General features: G+C 47.8%; 1 protein-coding gene across 2 annotated transcripts in view; it reads right to left on the bottom strand.

Moving 5' to 3' along the window:
* Positions 1–21268, bottom strand: part of LOC136629013 (zinc finger protein 300-like) — a 157587-nt gene that overhangs the window by 113958 nt on the left and 22361 nt on the right. Inside the window, exon 1 of one of the 2 annotated variants that reach the window (XM_066605120.1) lies at positions 13099–13198. The exons of the other annotated variant lie outside the window; for it this stretch is intronic. Within the exon in view, the coding sequence (XP_066461217.1) occupies positions 13099–13120 (22 nt within the window). The 5' untranslated portion in view covers positions 13121–13198. Of the gene's footprint in view, positions 1–13098; positions 13199–21268 lie in introns of those variants that run through there. 2 annotated transcript variants of the gene reach the window in all.

The following is a 21268-nucleotide window of genomic DNA, read 5'->3' as shown; positions in this document are numbered from 1 at the left end:
CCATGGAGACGAGGACGCCAGCAACGGAGCAGGTAAGTGAATAATTTCTGTATGGCTCATAATTAATGCACAATGTACATTACAAAGTGCATTAATATGGCCATACAGAAGTGTATAACCCCACTTTGTTTCGCGGGACAACCCCTTTAAGTCTATGGAAACTCCTGCACATCATGCACCAAAGAAAGGTTAGGTCCTATCTTTTTACGCAGCAGGGAATTTGAGTTGCGGGATTTCACTCGCTGATGTCCTGTCTTTTTAGTTGCGGTTTTTGTGCATCCATAGGAATTCATTGGTTCTAATCATAGACACAAATTTTTTGCGCATGTAAGTTAGCTGCGTTAACATGCTCATGTGAATGAGGCCTTATACTGAGGTGGATAGCTGCTTAGTGCTTATTCCTACACACAAGAGTAAATACAGGGTATCAGGCCACATGATATGTGTAGTGTCCCATACAAGCTTACAACCTAATAGTGACACCATATTTGAATCCAGCAAGCTGCCCTGCACCCCAAAGCTTAACCATACTGGCAATAGCACCCCGGGCTCTCCCAGCGTTTAAAGCCACACTCCATGCTACTGATAAATACGAGGTATTAGCTAATATTTTGGCCAAAATACGTGAGCCTACAATCCAATGTCACGGGTCCACGCTTATTGTGGGTCCTTAGTCTAACATTAGTTAAAAATCGCAGAAAGGGAAATATAAAACAGACCAAAAAAACACAACACAGAAAGCGGCCATATACTTACTGATATCCTGATATAAGAGAGCAGACATATATACCACTAATCCCTCAACATGCAGAGAGCCAAATGGAGGAGCGAGTAACATGTAAAGGATCTCAATGAGACAGCCACTCACACACCCTCCTTATACTGAGGGGGGCGGCTGTTTAGTGCCTATTCCTGCACAAAAGAGTAAATACAGGGTGTCAGACCACATGATACATGTAGTGCACCATGCAGGCTTACAACCTATTAATGATGCCGTATTTAAATCCAGCGGGCTGCCCTGCCCCCTACAGATGAGCCACACTGGCACTGGAACCCTGGGCTCCACCAGTATTCAAAACTGCACTGCATGTTACCGCTGGATTGAAATATGGCACCATTAATAGGAATAAGCACTAATCAGCCGCCCCCTCAATATAAAGAGGGTTTGTGGGTGCCTGTTTACCAGTGCCCTTCACACGTGTTACTCGCTCCTCCATTTAGCAGTATGGCGGTCTGCACATTGAGGGATAAGTGATGTACATACCTGCCCTCTTGTATCAGTAAGCATACGGCCACTTTCTGGGATTTTATTTGTCTGTTTTTTATTTCCCTTTCTGTGATTTTTTAAAATATTTCTATATCAACATTTCCATAAAAATTACACGTTATGTCGCAAAATGAAATAAACAGACTAAGGGCCCTTTTACATGGTATAACTGCCAGATTCAGCAGCTCCTGACAGGCGTCCTGGCGATGATCTGTGCTTTTACACGGGAGCTATCATCACTCTGTAAATTCTAGGTGGAGCGGGGGCAGGGACCCTTCTGGCCCACCTCCCTGCATTGATAGTAAACAGGCAGCCATTCATAGATGAAGAACTGCCTGTTTACACTGGCAGATCCTTTGACTTCTTTCTATGTCTGCACGATCTGAATGGTAAATGAATTCTCATTCGTCATTCAGATCATGCAGACATTTACGCTGAACAATTCATTCAGATTCCCTCGATCCAGCAAGAAACGGAACCATAATTGTTTAATGTAAAACGGCCCTTATAATAATGATGGCAAAAGAGATAATCGAGCAGTAAACCTCAATGTGAGGACCAGCAGGTCAGGATGTTCGATCACCAGGCTGTGCTTTTGCAGTTTTCCCCTTCGGTAGTGAAGCCCCCATCTTCATAGGTTGTGATTTTTTTCTATTTCCCATCAGTCTTTCAGTACATTATATGGAACATTAAAGGGGTTGTCTCGCGGCAGCAAGTGGGGGTATACACTTCTGTATGGCCATATTAATGCACTTTGTAATGTACATTGTGCATTAATTATGAGCCATACAGAAGTTATTCACTTACCTGTTCCGTTGCTAGCGTCCCCGTCTCCATGGTGCCGTCTAATTTTCAGCGTCTAATCGCCCGATTAGACGCGCTTGCGCAGTCCTGTCTTCTGAATGGGGCCGCTCGTGCCGGAGAGCGGCTCCTCGTAGCTCCGCCCCGTCACGTGTGCCGATTCCAGCCAATCAGGAGGCTGGAATCGGCAATGGACCGCACAGAAGACCTGCGGTCCACCGAGGGTGAAGATCCCGGCGGCCATCTTCACAAGGTAAGTCAGAAGTCACCGGAGCGCGGGGATTCGGGTAAGTACTGGACGGTTTGTTTTTTTTATGCCTGCATCGGGTTTGTCTCGCGCCGATAGGGGGGGGGGGGGCTATTGAAAAAAAATAAAACCCGTTTCGGCGCGGGACAACCCCTTTAAATAGTATCATTGGGGGGCGTGGCCAGCTAATGGAGGAGTAAGACGTGCCTCAGCTCGGCTCCCGCATCCAGCCCCATCTAGCCGACACGTGGAGGACCCAGACCCGGCAATCCGCAACAATGGCGAAGGGGAAGAAGAGAGGAGTCACACCAACCTCCTCAGACGAATCCAGGAGAAGCATCGCGACCCTGCTGCGAAGAACAGCGGGCGCAGAGTCCCGGGAGCGTGCATCCAAGATGGCGCCCGCTCCACTTCCGGAGCGGCAACACAGCCCGGCATCGGACAGCAATCAGCCGGCTGGAGCCCGGGGGGAATCCCGAAGCCTGGGCGGCCCAGCGGGAGACCCCGATCACCACCACATGCCGCAGAGAGGAGGTGACGGCACGACACTACCGGCGGACGGCGGACCGCCGGTACCCGCCGGCAGCAGCAGCTCAACGGAGGGGGGAGGAGGAGCAGCAAGCGCTGAGGGCGCTACAGCAGAGGAGGAGGTGAGAGCGGCAGGGGGGATTAATGAGCCAGCCCCAGGGATAAGGGGAGACTCCACCAGCCCAGAAACAGAGCCACCTGCGGCCCAGATAGCCCCCCTACAGCACCCAGCAGGGGAAAAGGGGCCAGGAATAGCAGCCCAGGAAAAGGGGAGAGCCCGTCAACCACCCCCAGCAGAAGAGCCCCCAGTTGAGCAGGGGAAAAGGGCAACGACCCACACAGGCAACAAGCCCAGCAAGGGGGTACAGCCAAATGAAAGGGATGTACAGCACCCAGTGAGGCAGGACGAGTCCCCCCAGCAAGATGCAGGACAGGCTGGCAAGCACCCCTCACAGGAAATCAGCCTCTCAAGGCAGAACAGCTCCCCACCAACATCCAGCTCCCCAGAGCCGTCCTCCCGGCAAGGAGACATCCCTAAGGGCCTTACGCACAGCCCGCACACAAACATGCCGGACACAGACACAAGTCAGCCAAGACCGAGCTCTCCTTGGCAACAAAAAAGAGCAGCACAAGGAAAGACCAGGCTGGCCGACGAGCAGGCCACAACAACAACTAAGCCATCACAGAGGCCAAGCGTGCAGAACGAGTCCAGTAACCGGGCCAAGAATGCATCAACACCCCCTGTACCGCAACCGGATCGGGCTCTCCCGCGGTCCAGCCTCCCTCTGATACACGGCTCGCCAGAGCAACTTCTAGGACCCAGAGCCCTTTCCAAAGAACCCACAGACGACTACCAGCCCGAGACAGAGACTGGCCCACCAGTACAACCATATCACAGCGCCCCGCTACCACAAAGAAGTGCGGGACAGAGAAGATACACACAGACTGATGTGCAAAGCGCAGCCAAACCCAAGACTACCGAGCCGCAAGCCAGCAAACAGAATATTGTGACAGGCAGCGCAGACAACGCCGGTAACAGAACAGGACGATCAAACTTCAGATACCTAGCCCAGAGCGAACCCAACAACCAAACCCTTGAACCAGAAGTGAGTGAGGACTGGGACTGGAAAAGTCATCTAAGGGCCCTACCGACGCAGAATCACATTGATACCCTTTTCCAGCAACTCGAGGCCGCACGTAAGAAGGACGTAGCGTCTCTCCAGCAGGAGATCCGACAAATAGGCCAGAGAGTAGAGGCAGTAGAGGAGACCCAGGAGAAGGTCACAGAAACGCTTGAGGCGCATGATCAAGAGCTACACCTACACTCCCAGCAGATCCTAGATCTCTACACGCACCTCGATGACCTAGAAAACCGGCATCGGAGAAATAACTTACGGATAAGAGGCCTCACGGAAGAAGTTGAACCACCACAGCTTGAAAGCTGGGCCCAGTCATTCTTCAATAATATATTAAAGCGACCGGAGTCCGCCCTACTGGAAATAGATAGAATTCATAGGTCACTCGGCCCGAAATCCTCAGACCCTAGCAGACCCAGAGATGTGATCTGCCGAATACATTTCTACAGGGATAAGGACTTAATCCTACAAAAAATACGAGCCATCAAGGATTTGTCCTTCAAGGGTACCCAGATCCTGATTCTTCCAGACCTTTCACGCCGAACTCTGCAGCTGCGCAGAGCATTGAAACCGCTGCTGACCATCCTCCAGGATAGGGGGATTACCTATCGCTGGGGTTTCCCCTTCCAGCTACATGCTTCTAAGAATGGCAAGGCAGCAACATTCCGAGGACTGGGAGACTTACCACATTTCTTGGGAACTCTGGAACTACCCCCAGTCCGACTACCAGACTGGCCAACATCGTGCTCCCTTCCAGTGCCACCCCCAAGAAACACGTGGATACCGGTACCCCCGAGATCCAGACGACGACGCAGAGACCAACGCCAGGGGGGAAATGAAGACGCCAGAAGCGGAGCGGCAGAGTGACCGGGACGCAGCCACTTCTATTCTATAATCTCATACTGTCTTGTTTCTCCTCTTTTCACGCATATACTTCTACTATACCTATAACTCCTTTCCCTCCCTCCCCAAATGCGCCTGTACAGGATGAACATGCCACAAGACCTTACTAGCAGGGGGGACGAATTTGACGTAGCCGGGTCTGGGAACGCCCACTCATATGCTTAACGACCCCGGTTTCTTCACCCGGGATACACTCTCGACGGGGTTGAGAGGCGGGAGGGAGCCCACCCTTCCTTGGCCTCCACACTCCCACATAGGGCTGACAGCTAATTTAAGCTGTTGTTTTCTGCCTTGTATAGGCGGACCACTAGTTCTAAGGGACCGCTAGCGGCCCTCTACCAGATGTTGTTTGTTCTTAAGTTACGTGTCTATTCCCTATTTGGTTTTTCCCGATGTGTCGCTCCCTTTTGTGTCACCCCTCTCTACCTTTCCCCGCCCCTAACCCACCTGAGGAGAGATGGGAGATACGCACCCACCCCGGTCTCCAGGCTTAAATGGCGAATTTAACGTTTTGCACCCACAATACCAAGGGGCTAAACAGCCCACAGAAGAGACGACAGCTCCTATATCACCTCCACAGAAAAAGAGTAATGGTAGCTATGATACAGGAGACGCATTTCAGGGAGGGGAGCGTGCCAACATGCTCCTCATCGTACTACCCCAAGTGGCTCCATAGTCCCGACCCTCTGAGAAAGGCGGGAGGGGTTTCCATTGCTCTACATAGGACGCTTCAATACCAGCCAGTTGATTCCTTTATTGACCCAGGGGGCAGATATATTTTTCTCAAGGTTGAAATAATGGGTACAGTGACCACCTTTGCTAATATCTATCTCCCCAACCAGAACCAAGTTCCTGCGGCGATGAGAGTGCTGACCGCCCTAGCCAAATTCGCGGACGGATCGAGAATAATCCTAGGCGGAGACCTTAACGTGGCAATGGACCCCGCGGTGGACACTTCATCGGGTAAGTCCTCCGTCTCCCGGGCAGCAATCAGGGCACTCAAAAAAAAGCTAGATGCATTACACTTAATAGATCTCTGGAGAACACTACATCCAGACACCCGGGATTACACGTTCCACTCAGCGGCTCACAACTCCTACAGTAGGATAGATTACCTTATGATCTCACACAGCCTCTTAGATAGTTCCCCTTCATGTTCACATGGGGACCTGCTGTGGTCGGACCATGCCCCGGTCTTTGGGGGTTTAGCGGGATGGGGATCTACACCTAGATGTCAGTCCTGGAGACTCAACGACAACCTCCTAAAAGACCCCTTATGCGTATCAATACTCAGAAAAGAAATTGAAACTTTTAAGGAAACCCACCAAGCAGACCAGACCCCGGCACCAATAAAATGGGAAGCCCTCAAGTGTTTACTAAGGGGCGTGCTGATTTCCCAGGGAACCAGGATTAAAAAAGAGAGAGCAGCCACTTTGACAGGGCTACTGGCTACCCTGAGGGCCAAAGAGAACGCTAACAAAAGACAGCAAAACGAAACACTGCGGGCGGAAATCTCGCTGGTCCGCCAACAGATCTTAGAGATACTGGACCAGCGCTCCCTGGCCCTCAGGGACAAAATCAGAAAAGGGTCCTTTGAATACGGGGACAAATGTGGTGCGCACCTGGCTAGGACCCTCCATCCCAGGTCCCCCCAAACATATATCCCTAAAATTCAATCCGCCAGAGGCCAAGTAGTACACAACACCAAGGATATACTGGAGGAATTTAAATCCTTCTACGATAAACTCTACAACATCCCGATAGAGACACATACTTCACATCAGACCCTCAAAAACGAGATTGATACCTACCTCTCTGAATATGCACCTAAGAGCCTGGCACCAACAGAGGCCGAGGCCCTGGAGCAGGACTTCTCACCCCCAGAACTGACCAATATAATCCAAAACCTGAAAGTAAGTAAGAGCCCGGGCCCAGATGGATATACAGCCAGATTCTATAAATTATTTGCGGAAGAACTTGTCCCAATAGTTTTAGACGCATTTAACGCGGTAAACAAAGGCCACCCGTTTCCCAAGCAGGCTCTGCAGGCCCACATCACAGTTATACTTAAACCGGGTAAGGACCCCTCGGCCTGCGGGAGTTACAGGCCAATCTCGCTGATAAACGTCGACCTCAAGATGTTTGCTAAATTAATAGCAATCAGACTACAAAACCAAATCCCTAAGCTGATTCACTTGGAGCAGGTTGGCTTTGTCCCTGGCAGAGAGGCAAGGGACAACACTATCAAAACAATGTCCCTAATAGCTAGGGCCAAATCGACTAACACCCCACTATGCCTTCTGTCGATTGATGCAGAGAAGGCTTTTGACAGGGTGAGTTGGACCTTCCTCTCTGCCACACTAGAGAAAATCGGACTGGGCCCACGGATGCTCCAGTGGATCATGGCACTTTATCAGGACCCGACCGCGAGAATCAGGGTGAACGGGACGTTGTCCGGCACGCTCAGAGTGAGCAACGGGACGAGACAGGGGTGCCCCCTCTCCCCCTTTCTCTATATTCTTACTATGGAGACCCTAGCGAACGCTATCCGCAGCAACGACTCAATAAAGGGCTTCAGGGTTAGCACCTCAGAACATAAAATGGCATTATTCGCCGATGATCTGCTGCTATACCTGTCCAACCCCCGAATCGGCATGCCTGTGCTCTTAAAGGAATTCGAGAAATTCGGGAGAATTAATAACTACAAAATCAATGCACAGAAATCAGAGGCCCTGAACATATCAGTCCCGCAGGCCGAGGTCTCCCATCTGAAGTCAGTACTCCCCTTTCGGTGGGTCGACTCGCACTTAAAATATCTAGGAATAAATATTTCAGCAGAGCCTACGGCAGCCTATAAATTAAACTTCATCCCATTCGTCGAGGGCCTGGAGAAGGATTTGGGTAAATGGAACCCCCTCTACATCTCATGGAATGGGCGAATTAATGCGGTAAAAATGGACGTACTACCCAGATTTCTATACATTTGCCAAACCATTCCAATAGGCCTCCCAAGAGTATTTTTCAAAAAAATTAGATCCCTGATCATTAACTTTGTATGGAAGGGGTGCAAACCACGACTGCGCCACTCCATACTGACGAGGGAAAAAGAAAAGGGAGGCCTGGGCCTACCAGACTTCTCGTTATACCATAAAGCTAACATAGCAAACTGTGCCCTTGACATCATTAAAAACAGGAGTTCAAGGCTATGGGTGGAAGTGGAGCACGCAGGGGAGACGGATGGCCTATACGGAGCCCCCTGGATACCAACCAGGTGGATAAAATATATTCCTAATATTTCCCCCTTCAGTCTCCAATTGTTTACGACATGGGCGGGCTTCGCGTCTCGCACCGGCCTGGTCACGGTTCCCGGGCCGTTAACACCGCTTACTGCAAATCCCTTATTTGAAACCACCAAAAATAGGACGGGTCTCCTGTCCCTCCCGGCTACACCAACCCCCAGACTAAGAGACGTAGTGACAGAGTCAGGATTGAAATCTTTGACAGAGATTCTAGACCAGGCTCCACCACAGCCAGGTTTTTGGCTGCAATACCTACAGTTAAGGGGTTTTGTGAGCTCGCTGACGCCGAAAGTGAATTTAACAGCGTCCCTTACGGAGTTCGAACAAATATGTCTTTCAGGCACAACCCAAAGGCACATGATTTCTAAGCTATACAAGATGCTGCTGGGTCGGGAGACGGGGGACGAGGCCCTGAGGTATAGGGAGTCCTGGGAGCGGGAGTTGGGGGACAACCTCACAGAGGAGGACTGGGGAAGGATCTGGAATCTGACCCATAAGGTCTCCACGGCAGGTAGAATTCAAGACCTTAACTATAAGATAGTTTCAAGGTGGTACAGAACCCCTGACCAACTGCAGAGGATCTTTCCCCAGGTTTCCTCGGAATGCTGGAGATGCAGCGGGAGCAGAGGCAACATGATACATATTTGGTGGGAATGTCAGCCAGTAGCCGAGCTCTGGAAAGAAGTGACAACCCTGTACAACCAAGTCAATCACTCGGACATTACGATGACACCCAAGCTTGCCCTGCTCTCACTGTTCCCGGGCTCCGTGAGGGAGGCGAAAGCAAGTCTATTAAGACATTTTATAATAGCAATGAGAAGACTCATTCCAAGACTGTGGCGCTCAGCCGCCGCCCCAACCAGGGGCATGTGGGTGGAAGAATTACATACCCTCATGAGATTCGACGAGCTGGGGGCAGACGAGCCCAAACTATGGGAAGCCTACTACAAGCTTTGGCAGCCGTGGGTTGCGTTCAGGGGAACGGACAATCTCAGAAAATGGATAGAGCAAGGCTCTACAGACCAGTGAGATCGTAAGAAAGACCCCCTGGGCGTAACACACATGGCCATACCTACCTTTAACTCCACACACCTCTCCTCCCCCCCCCCCCCCCCTTCTTTCCTCCTCCCTCCTTCCCTACCCTACCCCCCCCCCCACCCACTGTGTGTCATAGAATAAGTAAAACTAATGTCGACAGCAAAAGAAAGGTCCAAATCAGAAATACAGGACGAGACGAGACTGGAGACTGTCCCAGTCCTGCAACATAGACCAAGACAGAGAAGGGAGAAGGGGAAAATACTCAACAAGGAGTTAATGCAAACCAGTTGTCTTAGGATTACTGGGGGAAGCGCAACGTTAATCCCCCATGTTACCCTGTTTTCTGTCCCCTCGTCTCTGCTAACCTTCTGCTCAATAATAAGTCTCTGAAGCAGACATATCTAACGGTGTACCAAGTTTATTTCACTGCTTGTTTTGATAAGGTTGAAGTGATTTACAAGTGAGACCAAGCTGTCGATGTGTAATAAAATTTATTTGAACATAAATAGTATCATTGAAAAAAACAAAAAGCCCCCAGACAGCTACACAGGCGGAAAAATTTAGAGTTATGATCTTTTTAAAGTGGGGAGAAGGAACCGAAAATCCCCCAAAAATCTGCATCCTTCAGTTTTTAATTAATTAGCAGATATTATCCGGCATGAATGTTTTTTTCTCTCTATTGCCAGACTATGTAAAAGGTGAGAACCATGAATTGAAGTCCGAGTGAACCCTTGTTTGTTTGTCAGCTTAAGGGCGCCTGCACACGAGCGGAAATTCTGCGGCGGGATTTCCGCTGCTGGAAGCCTGCATAGGATTGCGTTAGCAAACACAATCCTATGCAGACGGATGCGGTTTGGCCACGCGAAACCTCGCGCGGCATACAAACCGCGCAACGTCTTGCGCAGCAAACAAACCGCGGTATGTTCTATTTCTGTGCGGCTCCGGTCTGCGCATGCGCCAGCAAATCAAACGGCTGGGGCCACGGGTGCGGGTGAGTACGTGCTGGTCCCTGCAGGTGCTCGTGTCGGGCCCCTCGGCGAGAATTCTCGCCGCCAGATCCGACCCATCTGTCTGCAGGCGGCCTAACATTGATTTTTTTATCAAGCATAAAAATGCCTGATGTGCAGTTGTACATCCCCCCATGTTAACAGGGCGATGAATAGCTGGTTTATGGGAATGAACAATCCCAAAACATAAGAAACAATTCAAACATACATGGCATAACAGTAGGCCCAACAGCACAGAAAATCAACCCATTTCCAGGCGATGTCATACTGACTATTACAAAAACAGAATCCTCAGTACCAGCCATCTTGGAAATACTCAACCAATTTGGATCTTTGCCCTACCACAAAATTAACCCCACAAAATCTCAAATGATAGGAATTAACCTAGTACAAAAAAGACAAACTACCTAAATACTAATTTCCCATTTCACTGGAGCCCGAGGTCGATTCCTAGGCATTCCGGGAATCCGACTCGCCTCCAAAACCAGTGACTTGGTGGACACCAACTCACCCCTCCTTTTAAAGGGGTTGTCCCGCGAAAGCAAGTGGGTCTATACACTTCTGTATGGCCATATTAATGCACTTTGTAATATACATTGTGCATTAATTATGAGCCATACAGAAGTTATTCACTTACCTGTTCCGTTGCTAGCGTCCTCGTCTCCATGGTGCCGTCTAATCTTCAGCGTCTAATCGCCCGATTAGATGCGCTTGCGCAGTCCGGTCTTCTCCCTTCTGAATGGGGCCGCTCGTGCCGGAGAGCGGCTCCTCGTAGCTCCGCCCCGTCACGTGTGCCGATTCCAGCCAATCAGGAGGCTGGAATCGGCAATGGACCGCACAGAAGACCTGCGGTCCACCAAGGGTGAAGATCCTGGCGGCCATCTTCACAAGGTAAGTAAGAAGTCACCGGAGTGCGGGGATTCGGGTAAGTACTATGCGTTTTTTTTTTTTAAACCCTGCATCGGGTTTGTCTCGCGCCGAACGGGGGGGGGCTGTTGAAAAAAAAACAAACCCATTTCGGCGCGGGACAACCCCTTTAAGGTCAATACAAAAAGTACTAAACAGACTAGCCAATCAAGAACTAAGTTGGATGGGAAGAATCACGATATACAAAATGTTAGTGCTCCCCAAGATCCTGCATCACTTAGGATCGCTGCTAATTCCTATCCCATTAACAATCTTTTCCTCGTTCTACAAAGAAATGAATGCATCAACATGGCACAAATCAAAAACCCGGGTCGCTTTCCATGCAATGACTAAATTCAGGAAACGCGGAGGATTAAGCCTTCCTAACCTGGAAAAGTACTACAGTGCATTCCTAAGAGACCAATCCAAATTGTTATGCACCCCCCACCCCGACCAAACGTGGCCTCCCATTTTTTAATAGAATCCCGTTTAACACAATTTGTGGATTGGAAGACATATCTAGACATTCCAGAATTATTTTTCTGCACTTGGTGAGAGGAGATGAAACTTCTGAGTAGAGGCCTCCATATTTGAACCCCAACGCAATCATCTTCCACAGATCTTCCCCGGCTTCTGTACATGCACCCGCAGGCAAAATGACAGACACATGCGCAGGAGCCAGGGAGGGCCCGGGGAATTTAAAATCTCCTTGCTCCCAGCTACCGAAGGTTACGAAGCTTCACAGAGCTCCACTTTTTACACCCTATTCCTGCTACCGAGGTCAAGAAATACACCCCAAACGAGTGTGGGGTTTGCAGCAAGCATGGGAGGAGGAATACCCAGTTTTATTGCCCCATGTGCCCATCCAAACCAGGGGTTATGGGCGGTATTTTTTTAGGGAGCCATTTTTCTTTTTTTTTTGCACAAGCATGCCTGAAATTCATTCAGTTGTGCCCTGAAATCCAATAGGTGTTCCCTCCATTATAGGCCTAGTGATGTGTCCAGTAAGCAGATTGGGACTACAATGGGTATGTTTCTGAACACAGGACAAATGGGGGTATACATTTTATAAATTATCATTTTTAAAAAGTTTATGGCATCAGCCTTAAGGGTTGTCCCGCGAAACAAAGTGGGGTTATACACTTCTGTATGGCCATATTAATGCACTTTGTAATGTACATTGTGCATTAATTATGAGCCATACAGAAGTTATTCACTTACCTGCTCCGTTGCTGGCGTCCTTGTCTCCATGGTGCCGTCCAATCTTCAGCGTCTAATCGCCCAATTAGACGCGCTTGCGCAGTCCAGTCTTCTCCCTTCTGAATGGGGCCGCTCGTGCCAGAGAGCGGCTCCTCGTAGCTCCGCCCCGTCACGTGTGCCGATTCCAGCCAATCAGGAGGCTGGAATCGGCAATGGACCGCACAGAAGACCTGCGGTCCACCGAGGGTGAAGATCCCGGCGGCCATCTTCACAAGGTAAGTCAGAAGTCGCCGGAGCGCGGGGATTCGGGTAAGTACTGGACGGTTTGTTTTTTTTATGCCTGCATCGGGTTTGTCTCGCGCCGAACAGGGGGGCTATTGAAAAAAAAAAAACCCGTTTCGGCGCGGGACAACCCCTTTAACCGAGCGTTATTAAAAATACCAATAAAATTCATTGGAAAGAGCAATCCGGCTAACTATCATTTATCTCCATAACATCGGATTTTAGCCCATGTAAAAGAGTAAATGAGCATCAATTGACACACCTATTGCTTTGGGCTGATTACAAGAGTTAGCCAGTGTAAAGAGACCATCAGTCCTAGAATTGGAAAATATTTCTCCCTCTTTAGTATTCATATAAGATGATGAGAAGTAGTCCTCATTCACGTAGGTAAGTTTTATGTCTACGTTATAGAGGATCCCAGAGCTTATAAATCCACATAGATATCTGGGACTCCTTCCTGCTGTAGTCAGTGGTTACTACTCACCTGGGCGGTTACCTGCAGGCATCTCCTCCTTACACTCCTGTTTGATCACCACGTTTATCTCTGTAGTATTAATATTGGTCCGATCTTCATCCTCATAGAAAGCCTGTGAGACAAATATTGTAAAAGTCAGCAGACGGTTGGAGACGTGGTGTGGTTCTACATGACCGGAAAGCATCATTAATTTTCATGTCAACCAAAAATGACCAGAAAGCTGGACATACCGGTAGATATTAGATTACAGATCAACAAGAACCTCACATACCTCATATACATGCAGAGGCAGGCAAGAGTGCAGAGGGCCCCTGTGCAAATAATGTGCACCCCCCGCAAAAAAATATATAATATACACATGCTATTAAGAAACCTTTATAACATGGACTGTGAGATACAGCGGCTTCATTTTAGCATGCCTCTTGTTACATGATACTCCGATACCAGTTCTACACAGAAAGAAGTGATTACCGTGCAGATACCATCAGTGATCACACCAGGAGCTTTTCTTCCAGTAATGACTAATTTCTGCATTGTTTCCATCCCCCTCAGTGCAGGCAACAAAGTGATGGTGTGCCCTCTGTACGCCCCACAGGGTAATAATCTCTCTCCAGTGTTCTCTGAGCTAATTCACTCTCCGGTAATCTCTGATGTAATTCTCTCTCTCAGGTAATCTCTGATGTAATTCTCACTCTCCGGTAATCTCTGATGTAATTCTCTCTCAGGTAGTCTCTGATGTAATTCTCTCTCTCAGGTAGTCTCTGATGTAATTCTCTCTCTCAGGTAGTCTCTGATGTAATTCTCTCTCTCAGGTAGTCTCTGATGTATTTCTCTCTCTCAGGTAGTCTCTGATGTATTTCTCTCTCAGGTAATCTCTGATGTAATTCTCTCTCAGGTAATCTCTGATGTAATTCTCTCTCTAAGGTAATCTCTGATGTAATTCTCTCTCTCCGGTAATCTCTGATGTAATTCTCTCTCTCAGGTAGTCTCTGATGTAATTCTCTCTCTCAGGTAGTCTCTGATGTAATTCTCTCTCAGGTAATCTCTGAGGTAACTGTCTCTCTCTCGGGTAATCTCTGAGGTAACTGTCTCTCAGGTAATCTCTGATGTAATTCTCTCTACGGTAATCTCTGATGTAATTCTCTCTCAGGTAATCTCTGATGTAATTCTCTCTCAGGTAATCTCTGATGTAAGTCTCTCTCAGGTAATCTCTGATGTAAATCTCTCTCTCAGGTAGTCTCTGATGTAATTCTCTCTCTCCGGTAATCTCTGATGTAATTCTCTCTCTCAGGTAATCTCTGATGTAATTCTCTCTCAGGTAATCTCTGATGTAATTCTCTCTCAGGTAATCTCTGATGTAATTCTCTCTCAGGTAATCTCTGATGTAATTCTCTCTCAGGTAATCTCTGATGTAATTCTCTCTCAGGTAATCTCTGATGTAAGTCTCTCTCAGGTAATCTCTGATGTAATTCTCTCTCTCAGGTAGTCTCTGATGTAATTCTCTCTCTCCGGTAATCTCTGATGTAATTCTCTCTCTCAGGTAATCTCTGATGTAATTCTCTCTCTCAGGTAATCTCTGATGTAAATCTCTCTCTCAGGTAATCTCTGATGTAAATCTCTCTCTCAGGTAGTCTCTGATGTAATTCTCTCTCTCAGGTAGTCTCTGATGTAATTCTCTCTCAGGTAGTCTCTGATGTAATTCTCTCTCAGGTAATCTCTGATGTAATTCTCTCTCAGGTAGTCTCTGATGTAATTCTCTCTCTCAGGTAGTCTCTGATGTAATTTTCTCTCAGGTAATCTCTGATGTAATTCTCTCTCTCAGGTAATCTCTGATGTAATTCTCTCTCTCAGGTAGTCTCTGATGTAATTCTCTCTCTCAGGTAATCTCTGATGTAAGTCTCTCTCTCAGGTAATCTCTGATGTAATTCTCTCTCTCAGGTAGTCTCTGATGTAATTCTCTCTCTCAGGTAATCTCTGATGTAATTCTCTCTCTCAGGTAATCTCTGATGTAATTCTCTCTCTCAGGTAATCTCTGATGTAATTCTCTCTCTCAGGTAGTCTCTGATGTAATTTTCTCTCAGGTAATCTCTGATGTAATTCTCTCTCTCAGGTAATCTCTGATGTAATTCTCTCTCTCAGGTAATCTCTGATGTAAGTCTCTCTCTCAGGTAGTCTCTGATGTAATTCTCTCTCTCAGGTAGTCTCTGATGTAATTCTCTCTCTCAGGTAGTCTCTGGTGTAATTCTCTCTCTCAGGTAGTCTCTGATGTATTTCTCTCTCTCAGGTAGTCTCTGATGTAATTCTCTCTCTCAGGTAGTCTCTGATGTAATTCTCTCTCAGGTAATCTCTGATGTAATTCTCTCTCAGGTAATCTCTGATGTAATTCTCTCTCAGGTAGTCTCTGATGTAATTCTCTCTCAGGTAATCTCTGATGTAATTCTCTCTCAGGTAATCTCTGATGTAATTCTCTCTCAGGTAGTCTCTGATGTAATTCTCTCTCAGGTAATCTCTGATGTAATTCTCTCTCTCAGGTAATCTCTGATGTAATTCTCTCTCTCAGGTAATCTCTGATGTAATTCTCTCTCTGGTAATCTCTGAGGTAACTGTCTCTCTCTCGGGTAATCTCTGAGGTAACTGTCTCTCTGGTAATCTCTGATGTAATTCTCTCTCAGGTAATCTCTGATGTAATTCTCTCTCAGGTAATCTCTGAGCTAATTCTCTCTCGGGTAATCTCTGATGTAATTCTCTCTCTCTCTGGTAATCTCTGATGTAATTCCCTCTCTCTCTGGTAATCTCTGATGTAATTCTCTCAGGTAATCTCTGATGTAATTCTCTCTCAGGTAATCTCTGATGTAATTCTCTCTCAGGTAATCTCTGATGTAATTCTCTCTCAGGTAATCTCTGATGTAATTCTCTCTCTCCGGTAATCTCTGATGTAATTCTCTCTCAGGTAATCTCTGATGTAATTCTCTCTCTCTCTGGTAATCTCTGATGTAATTCTCTCTCTCTCTGGTAATCTCTGATGTAATTCTCTCTCAGGTAATCTCTGAGCTAATTCTCTCTCCGGTAATCTCTGATGTAATTCTCTCTCTCTCAGGTAATCTCTGATGTAATTCTCTCTCTCTGGTAATCTCTGAGGTAAATGTCTCTCCCTCAGGTAATCTCTGAGGTAACTGTCTCTCTCCAGTACTCTCTGAGGTAACTGTCTCTCTCTCTGGTAACTGTCTCTCAGGTAATCTCTGAGGTAACTGTCTCTCTCAGGTAATCTCTGAGGTAACGGTCTCTCTCTCTGGTAATCTCTGAGGTAACTGTCTCTCTCTCTGGTAATCTCTGAGGTAACTGTCTCTCTCTCTGGTAATCTCTGAGGTAACTGTCTCTCTCTCTGGTAATCTCTGAGGTAACCGTCTCTCTCTCAGGTAATCTCTGAGGTAACTGTCTCTATCTCTCTGGTAATCTCTGAGGTAATTCTCTCTCTCTCTGGTAATCTCTGAGGTAACTGTCCCTCTGGTAATCTCTGAGGTAATTCTCTCTCTCCGGTAATCCCTGAAATAACTGTCTCTCAGGTAATCTCTGAGTTAAAGGGGTTCTGACACAAATAATGTTTTTATGCTTTAGCAGCCATTGTTACCTGGTCTGCCTAATGGACCCAGAGAACCCAGGGTTCATTGGCTGCTAAAGCATAAAAAGATAATACTTACCTGTTCTTCTGTTGTTGTTGACATCGGAGGGGTCATCTCCCGGCAGGCGCTGTTCCTCCTCTTCTGTCTGCACGAGCCGCGCCGCTCCGGGATCGCGCGCATGCGCAGTGGAGAGGTGCCCTCTGACAGGAGTCAGGATGGGCTGCGTCTCCACTGCACATGCGCAGCACTCCGGAGTTCAGCCGGACGGACGGGCCGCCCACAGCAAGCACTGCTTGTGACGTGCTTGCTGTGGGCGGTCCGTCCGTTCACCTCGGAAGTGCCTGACGGACGGACCAGAGCAGGAAGGGGTCTTTTTGACCGCTCCTGCTCTGCTTTAAAGGCACAGAAGAAGATGCTGGCTGGAGGGGACATGCCTGGCGATCGGGCCAGGCCAGGCAAGGTGAGTACAATTTTTTTTTTTTTAATGTCAGAACCCCTTTAACTGTCTCTCTCTCCAGTAATCCCTGAAGTACCTGTCTCTCAGGTAATCTCTCAGGTAACTGTCTCTCTGGTAATCTCTGAGGTAACTGTCTCTCTCTCAGGTAATCTCTCAGGTAACTGTCTCTCTGGTAATCTCTGAGGTAACTGTCTCTCTGGTAATCTCTGAGGTAATTCTCTCTCTCCGGTAATCTCTGAGGTAACTGTCTCTCTGGTAATCTCTGAGGTAACTGTCTCTCTGGTAATCTCTGAGGTAACTGTCTCTGATAATCTCTGAGGTAACTGTCTCTCTGGTAATCTCTGAGGTAACTGTCTCTCTGGTAATCTCTGAGGTAACTGTCTCTCTGGTAATCTCTGAGGTAACTGTCTCTCTGGTAATCTCTGAGGTAACTGTCTCTCTCTCTGGTAATCTCTGAGGTAATTCTCTCTCTCCAGTAATCCCTGAAGTACCTGTCTCTCAGGTAATCTCTGAGGTAACTGTCTCTCTCTGGTAGTCCCTGAGGTAACTGTCTCTCTCTCTCTGGTAATCTCTGAGGTAACTGTCTCTCTCTCTGGTAATCTCTGAGGTAACTGTCTCTCTCTCTGGTAATCTCTGAGGTAACCGTCTCTCTCTCAGGTAATCTCTGAGGTAACTGTCTCTATCTCTCTGGTAATCTCTGAGGTAATTCTCTCTCTGGTAATCTCTGAGGTAACTGTCCCTCTGGTAATCTCTGAGGTAATTCTCTCTCTCCGGTAATCCCTGAAATATCTGTCTCTCAGGTAATCTCTGAGTTAAAGGGGTTCTGACACAAATAATGTTTTTATGCTTTAGCAGCCATTGTTCCCTGGTCTGCCTAATGGACCCAGAGAACCCAGGGTTCATTGGCTGCTAAAGCATAAAAAGATAATACTTACCTGTTCTTCTGTTGTTGTTGACATCGGAGGGGTCATCTCCCGGCAGGCGCTGTTCCTCCTCTTCTGTCTGCACGAGCCGCGCCGCTCCGGGATCGCGCGCATGCGCAGTGGAGAGGTGCCCTCTGACAGGAGTCAGGATGGGCTGCGTCTCCACTGCATATGCGCAGCACTCCGGAGTTCAGCCGGACGGACGGGCCGCCCACAGCAAGCACTGCTTGTGACGTGCTTGCTGTGGGCGGTCCGTCCGTTCACCTCGGAAGTGCCTGACGGACGGACCAGAGCAGGAAGGGGTCTTTTTGACCGCTCCTGCTCTGCTTTAAAGGCACAGAAGAAGATGCTGGCTGGAGGGGACATGCCTGGCGATCGGGCCAGGCCAGGCAAGGTGAGTACAATTTTTTTTTTTTTTATGTCAGAACCCCTTTAACTGTCTCTCTCTCCAGTAATCCCTGAAGTACCTGTCTCTCAGGTAATCTCTCAGGTAACTGTCTCTCTGGTAATCTCTGAGGTAACTGTCTCTCTCTCAGGTAATCTCTCAGGTAACTGTCTCTCTGGTAATCTCTGAGGTAACTGTCTCTCTGGTAATCTCTGAGGTAACTGTCTCTCTGGTAATCTCTGAGGTAATTCTCTCTCTCCGGTAATCTCTGAGGTAATTCTCTCTCTCCGGTAATCTCTGAGGTAACTGTCTCTCTGGTAATCTCTGAGGTAACTGTCTCTCTGGTAATCTCTGAGGTAACTGTCTCTCTGGTAATCTCTGAGGTAACTGTCTCTCTGGTAATCTCTGAGGTAACTGTCTCTGGTAATCTCTGAGGTAACTGTCTCTCTGGTAATCTCTGAGGTAACTGTCTCTCTGGTAATCTCTGAGGTAACTGTCTCTCTCTCTGGTAATCTCTGAGGTAATTCTCTCTCTCCAGTAATCCCTTAAGTACCTGTCGCTCAGGTAATCTCTGAGGTAACTGTCTCTCTCTGGTAGTCCCTGAGGTAACTGTCTCTCTCTCTGGTAATCTCTGAGGTAACTGTCTCTCTCTGGTAATCCCTGAAGTAACTGTCTCTCTCTCTGGTAATCCCTGAAGTAACTGTCTCTCTCTCTCTGGTAATCTCTGAGGTAACTGTCTCTCTGGTAATCTCTGAGGTAATTCTCTCTCTCCGGTAATCTCTGAGGTAACTGTCTCTCTCTCAGGTAATCTCTGAGGTAACTGTCTCTCTCTGGTAATCTCTGAGGTAACTGTCTCTCTCTGGTAATCCCTGAAGTAACTGTCTCTCTCTCTGGTAATCTCTGAGGTAACTGTCTCTCTCTCTGGTAACTGTCTCTCAGGTAATCTCTGAGGTAACTGTCTCTCTCCGGTAATCTCTGAGGTAACTGTCTCTCTCTGGTAATCCCTGAAGTAACTGTCTCTCTCTCTGGTAATCTCTGAGGTAACTGTCTCTCTCTCTGGTAACTGTCTCTCAGGTAATCTCTGAGGTAACTGTCTCTCTCAGGTAATCTCTGAGGTAACTGTCTCTCTCTCCGGTAATCTCTGAGGTAACTGTCTCTCTCTCCGGTAATCTCTGAGGTAACTGTCTCTCTCTGGTAATCTCTGAGGTAACTGTCTCTCTCTGGTAATCTCTGAGGTAACTGTCTCTCTGGTAATCTCTGAGGTAACTGTCTCTCTCTCTGGTAATCTCTGATGTAACTGTCTCTCTCCAGTAATGCCTGAAGTAACTGTCTCTCCCAGGTAATCTATAAATTGCACTAACCGATCTCCACTGTACATGTCATAGAATTAGCCTCAGCTCCTCCCACTTGCCTAGCTTTCATTGGCTGGATGTGAGAGGAGCACAAAATGGCTAATTAACCCCTTAATTAGGAAGCCGTCATGTATATCATAAAATACAACAATACGTGTTTACATTACATCATGTAACCATTTCAATATCACAATGGGACATAATGTTGGGGTCCCAACCCTTGTTTCTGGGGTTGGAGCGTCGTTCTCTCCACTGGCTGCAGCCACAGAGGTGAAGTTAAGGGGAGGAGGAAGGGACTTGTTATTTGTACAGCGCAGCACGTTCAGGTAATTTGCTTATTACCCCCCCAGCAAGGGTACTCATTTTCCCAACTCGTAAGTCAACCTTGAGTCGGCTACCTGAAGCATGCAGGGATTGAACTCACAACCTTCAGGGATTGAACTCGCAACCTTGTACAGATCCTTGTGTCCTTCTAAATACTCCCAATCCTCCATGGAGAAATGAGTGAAAGCTTAGGAGTGCATTCTGCTACCTTAACACTCTGCGCCACGCGAGGCCCTAGTAAGTTATTAGCACAGCACAAAAGTAGACGGCTCCGCCCCTTGGACGGACTACTGCCATTTTTGCTGCAATTCTGCATGAATTGCTTTACGTCTTAAAATGTTGAAATGAGCCAGCGCTCCCCACGTCCGCCCCAGCAATGGAGCACAAAATGTCTCGTGGTTCTCCTGGTCATTGCTTAACAGTGGGCAGCATAGGACCGCTTCAGCCAATTAGTGGCGCAAATGGCCACATGCTGTACTACTAACATCACTACTTAACGATGGGAGCCATGATACAGGGAGTGCAGCATGTGACTATTGCGGCAACTGAGCAAGTGCTCAAAAACTTTTTTTTTTTTACTTCATATTTTTGTTACCATCTTTAATTCGCTTTTTTTGAACAAGACATGTAAGGGGTTAACAGGAGAGAGTGAAGTAATAATGTGGGGGCGTAGTCTCTAAAAAGAGGCTGCGTATGAGTCCATAACAGTTTTGGGCTGTCTTTGATTTTTAGTTCGGTTGTCCAAAAATAAAAATTGAGGTGGAGGTTTTCAAGCCTGTTCTCATTGCACAGAGTATAACCCAACTCCATCCCCTCCCTCTCAGAACTGTATATGCTGTATATGAGGGAGAGGGGTTGGGTTGCGCTCTAGATGCACGGCATACCACATCACACAGGACTTATGAGGAAAGAAGATCATTATGGATGATGTTGCTGCTTGAGGTTCTGGATCAGGGCCTGGTGTGTCAGCAAGGGTTAGGGACATTCAGCACAGTGTCACCTTACCCCTCTGGATCCCCGTGAAGCTAAATCAACCAAAGAGGCAGTATATCCACCTCTAGGCACATGTATATCCGGCATGGCTAGACACGCTGCACGTTGTCTCAGTGGAGGAGATC

The sequence above is a fragment of the Eleutherodactylus coqui genome, chromosome 5 (assembly GCF_035609145.1).
Source record: "Eleutherodactylus coqui strain aEleCoq1 chromosome 5, aEleCoq1.hap1, whole genome shotgun sequence".
In the NCBI taxonomy this organism is placed as follows: Eukaryota; Metazoa; Chordata; class Amphibia; order Anura; family Eleutherodactylidae; genus Eleutherodactylus; species Eleutherodactylus coqui.
Note: the sequence above shows the minus strand (reverse complement) of the source record. Positions and strands in the feature narration are given on the sequence as shown.